The sequence below is a fragment of the Colletotrichum fructicola genome (assembly GCF_000319635.2).
Source record: "Colletotrichum fructicola Nara gc5 chromosome Unknown KSG_Nara_v1_contig09, whole genome shotgun sequence".
Lineage (NCBI taxonomy): Eukaryota > Fungi > Ascomycota > Sordariomycetes > Glomerellales > Glomerellaceae > Colletotrichum > Colletotrichum fructicola.
The window spans coordinates 3417286-3437447 of record NW_027094059.1 but is presented as its reverse complement, the minus strand read 5'-3'; the positions used below and the strand labels follow the sequence as shown (position 1 = coordinate 3437447).

General features: G+C 51.1%; 6 protein-coding genes across 6 annotated transcripts; 3 read left to right on the top strand and 3 right to left on the bottom strand.

Moving 5' to 3' along the window:
• Positions 1 to 931: 931 nt before the first annotated feature.
• Positions 932 to 3511, bottom strand: TRA1-3 (putative AC transposase; the record flags this gene model as incomplete). Its single annotated transcript, XM_066153233.1, has 4 exons — positions 932 to 942; positions 989 to 2946; positions 2996 to 3348; positions 3509 to 3511. The coding sequence occupies 4 exons, from the start codon at positions 3509 to 3511 to the stop codon at positions 932 to 934; spliced, it is 2325 nt and encodes a 774-aa protein (XP_066007404.1).
• A 4354-nt stretch (positions 3512 to 7865) lies between these two features.
• azaJ-1 (Dehydrogenase azaJ) lies at positions 7866 to 8984 on the bottom strand (the record flags this gene model as incomplete). The annotated part of the gene is made up of 1 exon (XM_032022245.2): positions 7866 to 8984. One exon carries the CDS (start codon positions 8982 to 8984, stop codon positions 7866 to 7868), a length of 1119 nt encoding a protein of 372 aa, XP_031880790.2.
• Positions 8985 to 9790: 806 nt separating this feature from the next.
• On the top strand, positions 9791 to 11923 carry CGGC5_v015300 (uncharacterized protein; the record flags this gene model as incomplete). The annotated part of the gene is made up of 1 exon (XM_032022244.1): positions 9791 to 11923. The coding sequence occupies one exon, from the start codon at positions 9791 to 9793 to the stop codon at positions 11921 to 11923; it is 2133 nt and encodes a 710-aa protein (XP_031880792.1).
• A 1158-nt stretch (positions 11924 to 13081) lies between these two features.
• Positions 13082 to 14152, top strand: CGGC5_v015299 (uncharacterized protein; the record flags this gene model as incomplete). The annotated part of the gene is made up of 2 exons (XM_066153232.1): positions 13082 to 13131; positions 13201 to 14152. 2 exons carry the CDS (start codon positions 13082 to 13084, stop codon positions 14150 to 14152), a joined length of 1002 nt encoding a protein of 333 aa, XP_066007445.1.
• Positions 14153 to 16813: 2661 nt separating this feature from the next.
• On the top strand, positions 16814 to 18923 carry FMO3 (Dimethylaniline monooxygenase [N-oxide-forming] 3; the record flags this gene model as incomplete). The annotated part of the gene is made up of 5 exons (XM_032022241.1): positions 16814 to 16984; positions 17068 to 17562; positions 17618 to 17867; positions 17922 to 18311; positions 18364 to 18923. 5 exons carry the CDS (start codon positions 16814 to 16816, stop codon positions 18921 to 18923), a joined length of 1866 nt encoding a protein of 621 aa, XP_031880825.1.
• Positions 18924 to 19101: 178 nt separating this feature from the next.
• On the bottom strand, positions 19102 to 19533 carry CGGC5_v015297 (uncharacterized protein; the record flags this gene model as incomplete). The annotated part of the gene is made up of 2 exons (XM_032022240.1): positions 19102 to 19363; positions 19415 to 19533. 2 exons carry the CDS (start codon positions 19531 to 19533, stop codon positions 19102 to 19104), a joined length of 381 nt encoding a protein of 126 aa, XP_031880776.1.
• Positions 19534 to 20162: the final 629 nt, after the last annotated feature.

Sequence of the window (20162 nt, the reverse complement as noted above, 5' to 3'; positions counted from 1 at the left end):
GTATAAACCAATCATATTTGGTGATAGCGCAAGGGGCTGCATAAGGCGGGGCGTCAAGTGACAATGGGCCGCAAGACGCCTTGCGAACCGAATTCAGCTGCTGACGTCACGAGGAGACGTTATTGGGTGCCGGTTCTTCCCGTATGTCAGATTCTCCCAGGGTAAAATCAGGCAGATTCGGTCTGTTCAAACTTTCTTCATTGCTGCATTGAATCCCGACAAGTCTTCTAGGTGTCCTCACCATGCCTATCGAGTTGGGATTTTACGGCGGGTCCTCGCCGAGGTACAGCGGCAATGTTCAAGAACAGCAGATACAAGGAAGAGCCAGCGGCGTTCGAGAGACTTGTCTTCTGGAATTTGAGGACGACTCGTCAGTTTGAACGGTTGAGTATCAGCTCAATCTCATATCTGATGAAGGATTTTGACAACTTAGCAAGACCTGAACAACTGAACGAGTCTCAGTCGAATTTCGATCCACTTAAACGAGGGATCAGTAACTACATGTAAGGCTTCTGTGCATTGAGTGAGCACACGCAACATGCGGCTCTGAATAATCAAGGCACAAGTTTGGTCGGCGAGCCTGAATTGGCCTGGGCCCGATCGTCTTGCCCAGCGGCAGATTCCACTGCGATACTGGCCGCAGAGCGCAGCGCTGCCGCTAAAGCCAATAAATCAAATAACGCCAAGATTTGACTGATTTGATTGCCCCTTCGCCAGTATTGGTTGATTTGCCCTGTTGGCCAATATAACAAAGCAAATCCATAGAACACGTGACCCAAACCCGCCAATACAGATTACCTAAATAGGAAATAAATGAAGCTATTCACAACCGGTCATGATCCCATCAATGAGCTAACCTCACTCCCCACAGGCATAACTCTGCCCTTTAGCCAATTCTTCGTCAGCTGCAATTGACCCATAGTCTGAGGCTTTATTGAGTGCCTTTGCGACGTCAAGGTCAACTTCGCAGTACTGAATGCCCTCTCACAGTCAGTAGCCATAGCTAGTGTTGCCATCACATCAAGTGCTAGTCTACTAAGTAGAGGGTACATTGACTTATGGTCTCTCCACCACTCAATAGGATCGCCTGTGGGTTGAGGAGGTTGCCTGAGGTATGTCTCAAGCTCATCCTGCTGTCGAGAAGTCTCACAACCACGTTTACTCTGTACCCATTGCCTGAAGTGGCTGTCTTCATGGAATGGAAGTGTGATCTCAAAAACAGCCGTAGGGTCATCAGACTCTTCCTCTGACCTATACCAGCGGTCAAAGTAATCCCTAAGCCCCTTCTTTGCATCACGAACCCACTCAAGCTGAACCCCTTCATCCCAGACTGCCTCAAGGTATGAGATACCAAGTGAAGGGTGGAGAATAACAGAAGCAGCAAACAAAGGGGACTCCTCTAACTTCGTATAATAGGAGGAGAGCTTCTGCCATGCCAACTCAACAGAAGTACGAAGATGCTCCTGGTACGAGGAAGAGAGACCCCTGAATCGAGCAGTACGTTGGCTCCAGTCCTCCCTTACATGTTGTGGAAGTATAGATTCCTGAAGAGGCTGGGTCTGACTGTCGACTGAAGATCGAATGGGACGCCCTGATCGAGTCTGTGATGGTAGGGACTCTTCATCAGCAGTCAGATCGATCGTAGACGACTCATCTTCCTGTTGAGAATCAATAGGATGGAGTATGGAGTTGTATAGACTCTTCCACTCCTCTAGATGCTCAAGGAGGTACTCCATGCCAGTCATGACTTCCCAGAGACGACCATGCCCATCCCCTTTACCCCATCCCTCTGTCCTCTTCGTCTGCAGGTAGAGAGGCTCAAGGATAGATCTAATCTCAACCAAGACTTTCCAGTCTTCTGAAGAAAGGAGGTCATCGTCAGGTATCCTCCTGGTGGCAACATCCTGCTCCTGAACCCAGTTGACGTAGGTCTCAATCTCTGCCCTCTTCTGAAGAGCTCGATGGATCATGAGGTAGGTGGAATTCCATCTTGTCTCGTTGTTGAGGAGGAGATGTGACTCCTTAGACCCTTGGGCGAATAGCTCAAAGTCTGACCCAGCATCAACTTCCTGGGCTGCTTTCCTGAATCGCTCAGATCGCTGAGGGGAAGCCCTGATGAACTTCACGATGTTGCGAAGCTTGCCAACTGGCCCAGTCTTCCTCCAGAGTCTCAGATCTTCTTCCTCATGGTGGACAGTCTGGTAGAAGAGTGACTCAGCCTCAAAGACTTCGCGATCAGCACCAAAGAGAAGAGCCCGTGCTACCAGGTTGAGGATGTGGCCGTAGCATCGCATTCTCCTTGCCTGACAGTCGAGCTGATTCATCGTGGGGTTAAGTCTCTTGAAGAGGGCGAAGACACAGGTATCGTTATTGCTGGCGTTGTCACAGACCACCACACCCACTTGGCTAGTGATCTCCCACTGCTGAAGAGTCTCGTAGATGTTGTTTGATAGGTTGAGACCACTGTGGTCGCCACTCATGTGGTTGAAGGCGATGAGACGAGACTTGTGCTGGCCCATATTGTTGACGAAGTGGGCAGTAACTGCAAGGTAGGCGTAGTTGTTGGGTGAAGTCCACAGATCAAACCCAATATGGATCTTGGTGAGGGCACTGTGAAGTTCGGCCTTAACGTAGGCTCGGCCCCTGGTGAAAAAAAGAGGAAGATGGTCCATCATTACAGTCCTGCCCCATGGCACTTCTTCAACCAGAGAGGGGTTGTGAAGTCGTAGAAGCTGTTGGACGAAGTCGTCTCGGAAGTGGTCGAATGGTAGATCATTGGTGATGATGATGGAGAGGCAGAGATCTCTGACAGTAGCCACTTTGGCCCTGGGTACGTGGGATACCTTCCTCCTTTTTGACAAAGGAGTACCATCCTCTGAGCTATAGAGAGTTTCCCCTGAGCTTATGTCATCGGAAGAAGGATCCCATTGTGTGATCTGGTGGCATCTGTATATAGATTAGTTAGCAATAATCATAACAGAAGACATACACATACCTGCGAAGATGGTCTGCAGCAGAGCTAGAAGCAGCGGCAGAAAAGAACTCTGGCTTTCCTTTACTATCACATCGTTGACAGCACCAGTAAGCACCAGCTGGCCCTTCATCACAAAGCTCAACAAGGAAGACCCCATGGTCCTTGATCCAACTCTTCCTCCCCCTGCCTCCTTTACGGGCCAGCTGCTCTTCAACCACGTATCTCTTATTATGCCATGTGATCGTAGGGAGGTCAAGGATAGATGGATTTGAGGGAAGGACGATGGAGAGACTGCTGGCCACTTGAGTGGTGACGCTTGGGGGGGATCGAAGCAGTTGAAGTGCGTTGGTGGTCAATAGAGTAGGGGATAACATCTGTGAATAGCATCGTTAGTTGTGAGTATTTGGTCCCTGACATTTTGGGGTATTCCAAGGGGATAGTTAAGGACAACGGTGATGGGGACAATGAGGGGCATGGAAATATAGCAAAAGTGTGGCATTATCCCCCTTTTGTGTGAAAAGGGAGGCACAACACCATCATGATCCATGGTTCTCTATCACGGCGATGCCATCGCCGCTGATCGAAAGAACCAAGACATCATCGTGCCTGGGGAAAAAGAGCTTCCTGGATGGATGGGGACGCCCTTATATAAGGCCATGGAGAGGGGGAAGAGGAAGAGGGGGGGAGTAGCTGACGTACGGTTGAAGTCATCATGGCAAAGGTAGGCAAGCCTAGGATGTTGGCGATGTTGCTGATGCTGGCTGCTTATGAGGCATGAGGAAGAAGAAGAAGAGACGTTGAAAGAGGGCGATTCTACTGCTTTTATACCTATATCGAACGTATCTGGGAGTCACAGATCACTCAGGAGTATTATTTAAAGAGGAAATTTGGCCAGAAGGGTAGAAAATAACGTCCTAGAGCTGCCAGGATTAATGGTGCTGCATATAGAAAAAGAAAGCTGACCGTGTTAGGCGTGAATATTGGCGATAATGGCATCCTATTGGCTATATGTATGCTTATATAATATGCCAAGCCAAATCAACCCAATATATCAAATCGCGGGGGTCAGAAATTGTTTAATTGACAGTTGGGAATAGCTTCAATTGTTTGATATATTTGTTAGTAGGTTTGATAGATTGGCTTTGGCGGCAGCGCTGGCAGAGCGACCGATCCAAAACTTCCATATTGAGTCCAGTGCAACCGCTCGAACATCGATTGTCGACATATTCCGGGATGACATATCGGCCATACGCGGGTCTATGGATTGGACAAATGATGCCAAAACAGGCTTAGTATTTGAGAAGTTGCCAGAGGTTTCTTTCAAGCATGGCCATGAAGCACAGCATGCAGACATGGAGCTTATCCTACCATCAACATTCCTCAACCTCGATCTACATTGCCAACCAGATCATGGTGATCTCTTCGAATCCACAAAGAATCTTGGAAATCCATGCGAGTCAGTCGAATTCTTGGAGTCGTCCGAGAACTACTGGGTCACTCCTTCAGGTCTGTCTCGAAATGCTACGGACATTGTCACTTCAGGGGTTAGCAATCGAAGTGAGGCTCAAAGGCATGATTGCTTTGGAAACACTGGGATGCATCTTCTTGCTGCACGAACAGAACCATTTGTTCTGGCTCGAACATTACACACCACTGGGTACATAAGCGCAGTCAACGCTGGCGGCCAGACGTTTCTGCATACCCTTAAGAGAGATTGGTACTCCAGCGCTTTGCCTCTTCTTATCGATGTAGTTCAATCACTGTCGATCAACAAATATGATCTCCAGGCGCAAGACAACTATGGACAGACCTTCGCCCATATTGCGTGTCGGAATATCAAGGACGATGCAGCATTGAGGCACATTCTCCAGCTTCTTGGACCAGGCACCTCATCCAAGAGAGATGCGTTTGGGTTCAAGCCCAAGGATTTGTTGCTTGCTGATCGCAGTTTAGACCAAGACCCGCTGGTCATCAAAGAAAGTACTGTTGGAGAACCGACTGGGTCGGCCGCAGTTCAGTCGCTTTGGTGTTCTGACCACGCAGTGCCACTCGGTGTAGGACTCTCTCCGGATATTGTGGACCACAAAGCAAGTCTCGTAGCAACGTCCCAAAAGTCGATGCAGGATGTAGACACGGAAGATTCGGGAGGGAGGAATGGACTCCACTGTCTCGCCGCCCGCACTTTTGTAGATCTCGAACCCATCTTACGGAGTGTTCGGTATCAATCCCCCAGCATTGGTCCACGGACGACTTCGAGACTCAAAAAGATTCTCGATTACTCGCAGAGATGTGCGACAGAATTACTCATGGAAGGCGTCGATGTTAACGCGTACAGCTCGTTAGGGAACACAGCCTTGATGGACTTCGTGGCATATCTTCCAGAAAACTTTGACAATGCAAGGACTGGTGCAATTCTTCAGCTGCTTGTTAAATCAGGTGCTAGATTGGAAGCCCGAAACAAACGTGGAGAAACGGCCTTACTGATGGCTGCAAAATACTGCCGTCTCACTGCGCTGAAAACACTCCTTCGCGCAGGTGCCAGTCCCAAGGCAAGAGATGCACAAGGGCGCGACGCATTCCGTATTGTTGAGCAATGTCTATCAAATATTGGACGAGCCCACGTCGACTACGGCAACTTTCAAGGGTGTCTCGATGAACTGCAAACATATCAGGGATGCAACACTTCAAATACCACAGCAATCAGCGAATGGACTTGGCAACGGCGAGAACAACTTCGTCTTGGCACTAAAAGCTTTGCTGAAGCTACAGATCTGTTTCAATCGCCAACTTCTCCGGACCTTTTCACGAATACCACGCTGCCAGGAGAGGAAAATGGTAGGACTGGTTGCAATGAGACTACCAAGACAGGTTCGCAAGACACAACGCATGAGTATGTGTTTTCTCTGTCATAAAGAATTTCAGTCCGAATCTCCGACGTTTCTGACGTATCTATTATAGCCAATGGGATCATTTGAGCTTTTGGGCCGAGCCCAAAGTCCTATTATCTGAGAAGAAACTCGCGTCCCCCAATTCCGTATCAGAGAATGCGGCTTTCTTGCCGACCCTTTTGGAAGGCCCCCCGAACGCCCTTATTATGGATTCTTTGGCGAATTCTGCTCTAGATCAGAGCTCGGTTCAAGCCGATCTGGATGCTTCCGTTGACGATATATGCAGCCTGATTTTGGAGAAGGTTTTCGGCATATCGACCCGGGCCCTGTATCGACCTCAAGACGCTAGAGCTAGCGTGAAGAGATGTTTAATCGAGCTTCAAAATCTTCAGGTCAAAGTCGGGCACGGCATGTTCGTCCCTGCCATCATGTCCAGAACAGGAGAAAATGTCAGGGATCGCAAATCGATGCGGAAAGACCTTTCAAGCAGCTTGCCAGAGTCGAGCCTGCCGACAAAACGCTCGTTTGATGACATTGAGCCAGAACTAAGTTTTTGCGAGAAAGACGACTCCGCTCCAGCCATCTCATGGAAGAAGAATGCCACAGACTGGGATGGAGAAGTAATACACAAAGCCAAACGACAAGGATCAAGTAGTCGACTCAGCTGTCCGTTCTGAAAACGCAATCCATTGCGGTTTAACGTGCGGGATCATCTCAATTGCGCCACTCAATCATTCCAGTCAATTACCCTGGTGAAGTAAGAATGTCATTGTCCTTGGTCCATTCTTTGTCAAGAAACTGACAAGATGCAGACGCCATATTGCAAACTTCCACAAACAAGAACAAGACGTATCTCAAACGTCTTACGAATATATCTGCAGTCGGTGCCAAAAACGGTTCGCCACTTTACAAGATAGAGATGCCCATCTGCGGGTTCCTCCAGAACAGATTTGTCAACTCCAAGACACAGTGAAAGACAACGGCGCCGCCCAAGATCCGGAAGATGGTATTAGTCCTCAAGTGCTCGAAAAGCTCCGTGATCGGAGGGCAAAAGTTAGCGTCACGGATTGGGACACTTTATGGATAACGTTGTTCCCGAATGATAAGCATCCCAAAACAGAAGGTCAGTAGTCATTTGTTGGGCATTCCCTTCTGTGAGTATGTGCTGACAGATTTGTGTCCACTTAGCTTTTGAGCCCGTCATTGAGGTATGCGAATTCCAGAATGCCTTCGAAAATAACAAGGAGATATTTGTTTCAGAGCTACTAGTCGATCATGGTGGTAGCTTGCATACCAAAAGAATGGCACATCAGAGGCTTATTGACAAATTCATCGGGCTCTGTCGATCGCTCGTCCATCATAGCTTGATTCCATCTGGAGATCTGTTGGTGGGTTCTCCGGCACCTCTTCCAAAAACACACGCAGTCTCATCAATGAGAGCACCAAAAAAGAGGAAAACAGCAGGAGACACCATACGTGCTACTGAACTTAAAGCGCTCGGTTCAAGATCTGTGTTTTCACAGACCGCGAGCAAATCAGTTGTCCCCCGAAACATGGAAATTCCTGATCGATTGCAACTTCCTAAACTCACGCAAAACAAGCCACTTTCGACGCAAGAGATATCTCCGTTTAGTCAGCGTCGTCAAGGAAAGCGCTCCCCTAATGGCCTCGCATCGACAATGACGATCGCAAGCCAAAGTCTTCCCGGTGATGGAAACTCACCGCGTCTTGACGGAGACTGTACTCACATCTCCGAGATATGCTCAAGATGCCAACTGCAACAACCGTGTATCTGTTCAAATGACTGGCTTGGTAGCGGCGAGTTGCGTTTGCCAGGGGACAGGCCTAGGTTTATTAGCCCCGCGGCAGATACAGAGATGAATCTTGGTTAGCAACACCTCAATTCTCAACGAAGACTATCTGGACTTCTTCGGAATTACCAAGACTAGATTTCGTTTCTCAGAACAGAAACAACAGAAAAGACGAATCGACAGTCAGACAACTTAGACAGAAACCACCACCTTCGTCGCAGACACCCCTTTCATTACCACATCAAATCCATCCTGCACAAGTCCCAAACCCTGTCCGATAATCCGAGGCTTAGGGGCAGGGACATATCTACCCTGCTCCAAAGCCTCTGGTAAAAAGTCACGATAGACAGCCTCACCGACCTCGCTTTCTATCACGTCGCTACCCCAGATGAACTTGTTCCCAACCCCATTCAGCTTGCTCTTGACAAACACAATTACAGACTCACAAGTGACCGCCCGAATAGTCGAAAACAAGTCCTTGGCGCCAGATGGAGGTTTTCCTGGCCCCGCAACGCTGGCTTGGGCAACGAATTTCCGCCCTTTGACAACCGACACAACGTCCACGCAGTGGACCATGGAGCCGGCTCCGATGGCGAGGGCGCCAGCAAATTTCCGGTTCTTGTATGTGCTGATAATGTCTTGAACGACAGTCGGGCTTCGGTAGTCAAAGACCTCCTTGGAACCTAGGCTCTTAAGGTATTCGAAGTTCTTGGGCGATGCCGTTGCAATGACTTCGTAACCTGCTCCAACAGCGAGCTGTATGGCGTTGCAACCGACGCTGGTAGATCCACCCCAGACCAATAGAGTTTCTCCATTGGGTTTCGAGTTGACGTAAGGGTACTGCAGACCCAAGAAATCTTTCATAAAGAGTCCGCAGGCAGCTGTCGATGCCCCGAGAGGGATGACACACGCCTCTTCAAAGGTCATGGATTCCGGGATCGGGGTCGTGAGCTTGGTTCTCAAGACAACATACTCCTGGAAACCACCCTCAGAAGCCTTGTTGCTGCGCTTGTCCAAGCCGACGGCATGTCCGAGAACGCGGTCGCCGATCTTGAAGCGCTTGGCACCGGCGCCGGGGCCGATCTCGACAACTTCACCGGCGACATCATTGCCTAAAATGCACGGGTACTTAACCCAGCCATATAAGATGTCTCCAGCTTCTTGCTTGAAGCAATCAACCGGGTTGATGGCCACGGCGCGATTGCGGATGACGATTTCATCTTGGCCTGGGGGCGTGTAAGGGGCTGGGGCGACTGAGAGAGGCTTGACCTTCTTGGCCATGAGCCAAGCTGCTCTGTTCTCGGGCATCATTTGAGATGGAAGAAATTTGAAGCGTATAGTTTGATTTGAGGATGCGTTGACAGAAGACAAATTGGCTTCTTGGGATGTTGCTTGAGATGTCTTTTGACTTGGGGGGTTTAGCACCAATTAAGTACTTCTGTGAGAGAGAGTATATTATCTGCATGGTGGAGGATGCCTCCTAAAATTGGAATCGAATGCATCATTAACATCATGTGAACACGATTACGGGCTCGGTAGGATTGAGAAGGTTGCCTTGATCATGAAAAGCTGGTCACGATTTGAGGCTTCAGCGTCCGATGCGATGAACCTCTCGCGCAGAATGGTTCCCAAACAGTCTTAGCGGCTGCTCCACGCGTGCAAGGGACTTTCAAGGCCCCGAAGCGCTAACCCTTGATCGTATTCCAGCTGGCCAACGATTGGTTTCGCACTCTTCCTGATGTCAGATTTGGGCATTCAAAACGGGGCAAGATTTTGTCCCGGCGCAGGAGGAGACGATGGCTGAATCGAAGGCTCTCAAATTCTGTGAAGCGGGCAGATTGCGGTCGTAAAGTAGCTTGCCAGCCATCGACTTAGTGCGATGCCTATCGAGTCAAACTTTCCATACAAAGGCACCATGCTTGAATACAATTAACATGCAGGCGAGGCAGCACAAGCGGTTTGAATATCGAAATATCCGTACTCTGTCCAAATTGCCGAATGACTGTCAGGCTGGTAAGGTTGTCTACTTCAGTCTTTCTTTTTCCTCCGTAAACTTTCAGGTTAGAAACAGCTTTCTGAGCGGATGATCACCCAGTATTCGGCGCCCCCTGAGGCTAATGAACACCCCTGGAGAAAAGCTGTTCCCGTCCCAACGCGTGCATTGGCTGCCAATTTCCAGACGCGAACTTTCAGGAGACTTAATTAGTCGCGTCTTCGCGTTTTCACACATCATCAACCCCGATCACCAACATCCGTCCCTAACATCCAATGCCGTTGAATCCATCTTATCACAAACCCAACGCTCGCAACTGAATTTTCACCATGCCTCCCAAAGCAGCTACAATGACAGCGAGCAGGCCTCGAAAGCCTCGCAAGCCCTTGAGAATACCGACGCTTCCGCCCGACGTACACAGGCAGATCTTGTCTTTCGCGTCCCAATCTACCCTGCTCCTGCGCGGCTGGTCAACAAGAACTTCAGCTCCATCGCCACACCCTTGGCCTTTCGTTATCTCTATCTTGGATCAAAATGGGACTGCGACCGCCTCGTGTGCGTATCCAAAAGCCCCAAGCTCAGTGGCTTTGTGGAAGAGATTGATCTTGTCGGCTGGATCGAAGAAGCTGAGTGGTGGAAGCACCACTACCCCTGGAGGATGCTCGCGATCCTGCCATACATCAGGAGCTTCCGGAACTTGAAGTCTTTCTATCTTGGGATGACAGGTTTTAATTTCAACTGGCAGGTCGCTTCCCTCTTTGGAGGTCCATTCGCGGCAAAGGAGCTGAGGAGCGCCCTGCTCGACACACTTTTTGCCTGCATCGCTGGGGAGTGGACCCAGGAAGAGCATGCCGGCTTGTTGGCCTTCATAATCGCCCAGAAGAAACCTGAAGACGACAAAATGTACGTTCAATGGATCCCTCCGGATGCGGAACCTGCGCGACCGGACGTAATCGACTTTGATGAGGATATGTGTGCAATCATGTTAGAGGAAGAGTTCGGCAAGAAAAAGAAGAAGCCCAAGCCGCGGAATCGTCCACCTGACGCGAAGCTACTGCAAGATCCCCTTTGGCAGTCCTGGGAGAATCTTCTTGGTCCTGCTCTTCCTCTAGAGACGCTGAGCATCGGAGGTCTCGCCCACAGCGACGACTTGGATGTCTTCAGGAGTTCAGCTTTCAAGAAGATTGCCTCATTGAAGTCGTTGACAGCATTGAAGTTCTCGGTCTCTCACAAGACGGATTCCTACGCCAAGTCTGTCACGCAAATGTACCGGTCAGACTCGCCAATGCTTCACTCCCTGCCAAAAACCCTCCTTTGTCCCGCGATTGCAGATAACTTGAGAGTGCTATCACTCTATAGGCCCGATAACTTCGGCTGGCATCCGTCTCTGGACTTCCGCCGGATCAACTGTAAGGGCAAGTCTCCGCTCATGGCGGGCTTGCCCAGCCTCCGCGTGCTTGCGTTGGGCGGGTTTGCTTTCACACAGACTTGGCAAGCTGATTGGGTTGCTTCACTCGGCAGGGGCTACGGAGGCAGTGGTTTGAAGGAGCTGTATCTCGATAATTGTCATGTCCTCACTGAGGCTCGCAAGTTTCGCCTCCAGTCTGGCCAGACAACCATCGGACGAGACTCATCAGGTCAAGCAATTCAAGTCGACAACTCTAATTTCCCGGACGCCGAATCTATCGTGAACGGCATTGGGTCGGATCGGATGCGCTTTGACCTGCGATGGCATCACATTCTCAACTCATGGCGTCAGAGCATGACGGCACTTCAGGTCTTCGTCATGGGTTGCGGAGATCATGGCGACGACTGCCTCCGATCAGTCGTCGAGGCCAACTATCCTGATCAACTACCCATCATGAGCGACCATGACCGCGATCCGCGCTTCTTCCGGCACGGAGAAAAGGCTTTCCTCAACTACAAAGCACCGCCCCCTCCCTTTGATCACGAGGAACCCCTTGGCGATCGTTACTATAAGAAGAGAAATCGACCCGAAGCGCCGCAATACAAATACGGGGTCGGAATGACAGTGAATTGGGACTCAGAATGTTCATGGCGAAACAACGGCCCAATCTTGCGTTATACCAAGTTCGACGGCGGCATGGATTATTACCCCTGGACTGAATCTTATGACGACGAGAGACCAGACTTCAGACATCAAGGCATGAAGACTGATGAGCCAGATACGGTGAAAGAGGATATGAAGGCTTATGAGTTGCTCATTGCAACTGTGAAGACCAGAGCGGCATCCTGAGGCTAGTGGACGTCTTCGCCAAGGCCCAATTATTAGTTCTGTATTTGTAAGATACATAGTTCGATGCAGGCTTAGTTGTCAAAAGTATGCCGGACTACTCAAAAAAAACCGGTTTAGCAGCATTGCAATTTTTGCCAGCATCTCGCCTGGTGGCATTTTCAGTATTCGTCCGCGCATGATGGCCAGCAACGAGAAGCTGAGAGAACCTGGTGTTTCGAGACTTGGCTAATTTCTTCTCATCGTCACAGAAGGTTGGTATGCATACGTGGGAACAACTTCAGCGGCCGTCCCAAGCGTTGATGACCAAGTCACACTATCATCACGTGAGGCGAGAGAATTGCTTCTTTTCTCGGCGACCTGCATGCTCGCTCGCGTGGAACGCGGCTTTACTTTTGCCCCTCGGCGTCTTACAAATACATCCCCCCTTTAATCAGCTGCAGTCAACAGCTCATGTCGCGTTACGTTGCAAAACATCAACGCGTCCAACCACAACTCCTAGCGTTGCGCGTGTAGACCGCAAGCATGGAGCAAGCTCGCCCCCAGCTCTCGACGATTCCGCCAGAGCTCATTTACCGCATCATCTCACATGCACCAAAGTCGACTCAGCTCATAGCACGATTGCTGAGCAAAACCTTCTACGCTCCAGCTACTTCCGAAGCTTTCAAACACGTGCGACTCAGCGAGACAAACGCAAGACAATTCCAGAGGATCGCGTCGACACCGGGACTCAGATGCCATGTTCGACAAATCACATGCGATGCACGAGACGGCATTGTTTTGAACAATGGTCCGCCTGACGTGTATCGACCTGGAGATTTTCTTGCAGCTCTGCCGTCGATCAGACTCTTCACGAATCTGAGAATCTTGAACCTGGTATTCAGGCGTTATTTGGACGCTTTTACGCCAAACGGACGCAAATACATAACAGAGGAATCTGATACCATGTATTTCTTCAGGAAATGGGTCCTGTTTGCCGCATTTCACTGCATTGTAGGCAGACAGGTTGTGCCTTCGGAATGTTTCTTGATCACTCTCCCACCTCCTCTCATAAAGACATTGTTGTATCTCGGGATTCAAGATCCTGAACACTGGGATTTCCTGAAGGAATGCCGGTCTTCCATTCCATTGGAAGAGCTTTCAATAACGAATCTTTGCGAGATGGGTACAACCCAGGGTGAGCGGAGCGATGCAGCAGCTGAGGAACAATGGTGGGCCTTCCGAGAGGTCGCAAGTCTTCCAAGTTTCAAGAAGCTCAAATTGATGATTACACCCAACAGGATTGAGCCCCGAGAAGACGACGAGTGGCAGGAGCCTGCAGTCTACTCCACAAGAGATCGATTCGCTTTGGTCTCGAAGGTCCTGCCTGAGTGGTTCACCCCGTCTGCCGCCCGCAACCTCACTGTTCTGTCTCTTCACCATGACGAGTTGTGGGGCTATGCTCCCAAGTTCGACTTTCGCACCATTGGTGCTGCACCGGATCCGGGTCTTCCACAGCTACGAACTCTTTCTTTGTCGAGGTTCTGCTTCAGTCATGAGTGGCAGATCGACTGGATTGCATCTCTTGGGAAGGGAGGTCTCAAGGAGCTCTACCTGGACGATTGTGTGCTGCTGTCTGTGGCGTACTGTTCGATCGCTTCAGGAGAGGCAACGACAGAGCCCACCTGCGTTGAGGATATTGACGGCAACAAGATTCAACTATCCAATCATGGCTACTTGCCGGACTCGTGGCAAGGAGGCAACAGCTGGGATCAGTGGTCAGTGTACTACCGCTCCAACCTCCAGTGGCACCAGTTCTTCAACCACTGGCGCAAGTCGATGTCTTCTTTGATGGTCTTCAGGATGGGCTCTTCGGAGGCCCATAAAACATGGTCCCACGTCAACTTATCAGACTATTGGCTGGATCCCCTACCTCGAACCATGATCCCATTGGGTGCCCACTTCATCTTCCTGAAGGAAAACGCCCACAACATGTTCCACGACGATGCCTGGCGCGGGAACGCTAGGATTGCTGAACTTAGAGTTCCATTCTACGTCAAATACATGCCGGAGCCCCTTGATAGCGATAACAGGGATCTTCGGCCATGGACGTTTCTGCCGCCCATGAAGCACGAGGCAAAAGGAAGCAAGCAAGCGGATGAAGAGGATAAGAAGCAGGAGGACGACGATGTGATGGCACTGTCAATGCTGAGGCACGAGGTGCAAAATCGCTCAAAGGGGTGGACATCGTGACTGCACTCTTGCATCTTGCGACATTGGGGTGTGGAGGAATGCCCGCACTCGGTTCGCCTTGCACTGCACAACTCGGGTCATCTCTTCGACTTGAAGTTCTTGCTAATTGTCAGTCGCGGTTCTGATTTTCTTGTACTCTAATATCTTTGAATTGACATAACCTCGTTCTACAAATACAGAATTTTTAAAGCACGTCGCGTCTTTTCAATAGCCTGAACGTTGTCTTCATGCATGCGCTTCGTCGGCATTGAAACCCCGGGCCTTGGATCATGTGAGGCGATAACACTGTGGACTCGGGGGGAAGGTTGAAGGTTGCATTAGCTGCATAATCAAGAGCACCAACAGAGACAAAAGACAGGCTGGGCTTGCATCCCCGTGGTAGGGACTATTGTTTCAACTCGGTGAATAGTCCATTTCTGGCCTGACAGCCGACGTTGGCTGGTTGGTTGCTTCAGCGAGGGTTCTCTTTCTGCCGCTTCAAGTTCAGAGACGTTGGTTGACTGGCTAGCTTGTTGGCGGCAGTTGCAATTCAACCGGGGATCAAGTGCAGCCACCAGACTGCCCACCACTTCAACAATGCATAAGCTGAGAACTGACAGAAAGTCTACAGGGAAGTTCTGGAGACCACGTCTTAATGCATTGCTAAACGTTAATCCATTTGTCAAAGTCATGAAGTTCGAAGTGATAGCTTTCATCCACCAAACGTGTTGGTCTTAGATTGGCTGGTCTTGACCTGACGAAGTAATGATAGGTATTCCTCGCAGAACTCATGTTCGTCTTCGTGATGTGCATAAGTTAGATCCACGCAAGTAATGAGGGAGACGTTTGTCCGAATATAGTCAAGGATCTGCGTATCGGGGAGGCCAAGACCCCGTGCCCGACCGTCCCCAGCATTCGCCACTCAACGTGTCAGAAGTTGTTTTGCTGCCGATGCATGTGAATGGTCAGAGTTGTGTCATCGACTCAGGTCAGGATGAGTTGAAAAATGATTTAGAGACGGAAAAGAGGAGCGTCACTTGGGATGCGAGTCGTTCAGTTCTAGAAACAGAATCGAACGCGGCCATTTCATGCGCGTTCTGCGGTGCGACAAGCGGGACTATCCGCAAACGAAACGTGGCCGACGAATTGCACATGGCGATTAGAGCAAGGATCTGGGACGAAAGTGATACATCATTGGCCGTTGCAGGGAAACAAGAAAAGTGGTGGAGTTTTGTCGCTGAATGTTCATCATACGATGGAGAACGGATATGTACGAAACGACGATTGAGGGAAAGTCGCAAACAGGACGTAATTTACCTGACTGGTGCTACGACGCCGAGACCTCCCAAGTTTGAGCGGAAGTGGAGATGTTCTGCTCACCGAGCCTGCAATCGTCCGGTCCCGGTCGAGGATATCAAGTTTCGGGGTGAAAGTGGCGGTCAGACAACACTTGTCCGGGATTCTTCACTCGCTTCGTCAGCAAAGCACGAATTCAGAAATGTGACAGAATTTTGTCTTCGAACCGACAGAGTGGTACGTCCGTAGACGTGGGCTGTTGCTAGCTCTGCAAGACAACGGACGATTAAGCTCGGAACCGGCACGGGTGTGGCAACCAACCACTGGACCAAAGCATTAAATAGTCTCAAGCCCACCGGACGAGAAGTCCGGAAACACCGGGGCATGACGCCGTTTGCTTTGTCTCAGTCACGACTCTGGCCGCGCCGTGGCGCCGCGTAGCGGCAGTCTTTGTCTCTCCGTCTCATAGAATCCAAGACACAGCAACGCCGGGCCCAGACCGAATGCCACCGACCCGCTCGTACCGATAGAATGGCTCATATGATGCTACGCTGATGGATTCGCGCTCAAGTACCGTGATTGCGCAGGTCCCACATCACGTTCCCGAAGACTGAAAAACGACATCCTCGGCCAATCTAAGACAATCGATTAATAACCCAAAAGGCCGATCCCTTGCCGCGGGGCGGTCCCCGCTGGAGATATTGCCTACCCCGCTTGCGACCCGAGGGTCTCATGACGAGAACAAGGAACGCCCTCGTTGCGACGTCGCGCTACTGCACACTTGGCAAGGTCAACCCACCGCAGCCGAACCTCACAATTGGGTTCGCCCAGGGGGGTTGAAGGGTCCGTCCAGCGGGCTGGGTTCGCGAGTACTACGCAGTACGCACGTATGGGACCCGATCCATTAGCTCGGTGTTAGGCCCGGTCTTATTCCTCTTCCTCTTCCTCGTCCTCGTCTGGACTGGGCTGGGCTGAGTAGGGGTTTCTCCTGAAGTCCCTCAGTCCCTGACGGGCCACGCCGCGGCGATAGGGAAGAACATCCAGAGACCAGACCAGACCAGACCAGACCCTACCTGGCACCCTCCTGCTCGCGCCTTTTTCGCTCTTGGTGGGCAATCCAAAGCGCCGCCATCCCGTAGCTCATCGTCTGTGCGAGCTAAGAAAGAGCCTATGGCAGCCATAAGACTCCGCCGTTTTCCCCCCGTCATCCCATCAGCGGAATTTTCCCCCTTCCCCCAAACTGCCCGTTCCCATCTGCGCCCTTTTCGTTGCTTCGTTCGTGCCTCGTGGCGGTTAAAGGGTTTGCGCCCCGATTGATGTTTCATAACATCGAAGGACCCTGCTAGACGGCCGCGTTCAGAGTCACGAACCACATACGCGCTAAGAATGCCGCTCAGAGTCGCTGTCATCGGTGCCGGACCTGCGGGTCTAGCGACGGCGCGGTACCTCAAGTGGGCGCATCAATTCTTCGCCATTGAGCCCATTGAGGTTCGCGTATTCGAGAAAGAGGATGATATCGGAGGGACATTCAAGTATCGCGTGTATGAAGCTGCCGAGGTAAGCCCAACGATTCGAGGCTGAAAGTCTATTTGACGTCGTGTCCTGAGGAGAGTTGATGACGCTAACACGATCAATGATAGCTTGTGTCGTCCAAATATCTGACCGCCTTCTCTGATCATCGCTTACCACCAGACGCCCCTGACTATCTTACTCCGGAGCGCTATGTAGAGTATCTGAACGAGTACTGCGACCGTTTCCAACTCAGACAGCACATCGAGCTCTCATCTCCGGTAACCCGCGTTCGTCGAAGGAAAGCCGGAGGGCACGTTGTCACAGTATCCCGTCCGGATGGCACCACGTTCGAATACGAGTGCGACGCCGTCGCTGTCTGCTCCGGCCTCAACGTCGAACCCCGGATTCCGCCTGTCAAAGGACTCGAAAGAGTCCCAAAAGTTCTCCACTCTTCGGAATTCAAGACTCGGGACCAACTCCGAGCTATCAAGAGCGAGAAGCCCACTGTAGTGATCGTCGGTACTGGAGAAACGGCCCAGGATCTTGGGGAGATCACTGTGACGACTGAAAATATTAAGCATGTTGTCATGTGCCATCGCGATGGCTTTATCGTTGCCCCTAAGGTATGCGATCAGTGTCGGTGGGAGAAAATGTTGACGAATGCTGACTTTCACATAGACTGCCCCTGCACCGGTCATGTTTGGTTTCTGGGGCAAGGGCCAGAAGATCAAGGAGAAGCCAGTCGACTGCTCTATTGCCAGTTTATTCGACACAGCATACGTCCCTCCTCGGCTGCAAGCGAGCCAATTTCTTTGGGACTTTTACAACCAACAGATCGACGTTACATTTTCTTTGATTGGCGGCACGTTGGAAGGATGGGACCAGTTGGTTGGCGGTATGCGCCGCGAAAGAATGCACATCGACCATTGTAGGTTGACCAACATCAAAAGAGGCTGATTCCCTGAGCTGACATGTTACACAGTCTTCCCTGCCAAGTCTGCCCGAGCCATTCCGTACATCTCAGCTCCTTGGCGCAAGCCACTTTCCCTCCGAGAACGCCTTCGCAGATTCTTCTTCTACATCAAGGAGTTTGACATCGATCCCAAGGGTCGCTACATCGACGTAGCCCCCTGGCCCGACTATGTCGACGACGATGGCGTGATGCACTTCATGGACAATGGACGGCCGGAAGCTGAGAGGATGAAGGGAATTACTGTTAAGCCGGACTTGGTCATCTTCGCAACGGGATACACGCGACGCTTCCCCTTCCTTGACGAGAGCTACGGGACGCCTGACTCGGCGGATGTACGAGCTGTTTATCACAGCCATGATGTTACGACGGGATTCATCGGGTTTGTTCGACCCAATCTCGGTAAGTCTGTATCAAAACGATACTTCTAGCATGCATTACTAACATTGCTTAGGCGCCATACCTACCCTCGCCGAAATGCAAACTCAGTTCTGGATCCTTCGTCTCCTACAGTCAAGATACCCCACCGTCCCCGGCCTCAACCCATCACCGAACGGCCTACCTCTGGACCCCAACGCGCTACCCGGCTACGATATCGATTGGAAGCTACATCCCCGCTGCGGCCGCGACCCATGGGCCGAGAAGCGCGGCGTCGACCATGAGAGCTACGTCTACCAGTTGGCGCTCGACATCGGCTCGGCACCGCGCTTCAGCTACATCCTGCCCCAGGGCTTCCGCGCCGCTTACACTTGGGCCATGGGCAGCAACTTCAACGCCAAGTTCCGTCTTGTCGGTCCCTGGAAAAACGAAGACGAGTCGTTGCGCATCATGCGCGGAGAACTGTTTGGCATTGTCAGCCAGTCCGGTGGATTGTTGTACTTTTTCGCTAATACGTTGATACCCATGTTCATGTTCGGAACGATGAGCGTTGCTATTCACACTTGGGACTGGGCAAAGAGCCTGGTTACGCCGTGGAGACGCAAGGAGGGCCGCATCCGTCTTTCTCATTGTTAGCCATGCAAGCGTTGCTTTTAGTTGAATCACACTAATGGTTCCTGTCAAAAATCAAAGCGTTTCTTATGTTCTATCAAGGCTAATGCAATCTTCCTGGACCAAACTTAAGCGAGTGTATGTGCACCCAAAACATGTGCTCCGTTATATGCATGTGGTGTGTCTGAAGTCCACCGAAAATTTAGTTTCTCTCGGCAGAACCCCATCTGACACACTGGATACGGCGGTCGTCACCATCTCTGCCGTCCAAGTTCACACACGGGTGGTCGTTGTCGTTGTTCCATCTTCCCAGCAGGTTGCCGGTGCAGCCACCGCCGTTGCCGGTCTTGCCATCGAAGAAGTACCACGGGCCGGAGGCGAAGTAGACGGAGTGGCTAGTGTCGTCCATCGTGACGTCGACGTTGAAGTTGCTCTCATGCTCATAAGAAGCGGTTCCTTGGGCACTATTGAGCGGGTTAGTATGTGTAAAGTTATCATGGCGCAGCTTGCATTACCAGGTGCCGCTGGAGAACTCGTTGGCCTTGCGGTTGGCGCGAGGAGCAACTGCTGCGGCAGAGGCTCCTGCGGCAGCGCCGAGGGTGAGGACGATGTTGAGAACGTTGGTGAAATGCATGATGTTGGAGGGAGGGATTATTTGAAGATTTGAATGATTGAGAGAACTTGTGTTTGTGAGGGTGGTGGTTGATATTCTGCTGAGTTGATGAGACTGTTGTGGTTGATGCTGGATGAAAGAGGCTCTCTTCTTAGAACTTGAAGGCCTTTACATACTCTTTTCTCCGGCATCATGAGTGTTGAGCAAAGCGAATCGGTCACGGAAATAGTACCACCAAGTAACGTCCCCTAGAATGCGGCTGGACAGTTACACGAAAGGATCTCAGCTGCAGGACTGTCGGTTTTCGCCAAATCCATCGACCCCAAAACTCTTAATTGGCTGGCAGAGCTTCGCAGCCCTGATCGGCACCCCGCACCCGCCCTGTTGCAGGCAGCCACGATCAATTGGGCAGTGCTACTGCAACTCTGAGAAGGCAGATCTTGGGCGCTTAGCCAAGCTGAAAAAAAAGCTTCTTATTTCGAAGAAAATCTGCGCCCTCGGGGCCCGGCACGGCACAGGGCGGAAAGAATCCTTCCGACGATCAGCCTCATCTCGTTGGTCGGATCGGATTCACATCCAACAGCGGCTCCGTTGTGTGCAACTCTGTGAACCGGAACCCTGCAAAGCAACACCGCATTTGCGGAATGCCG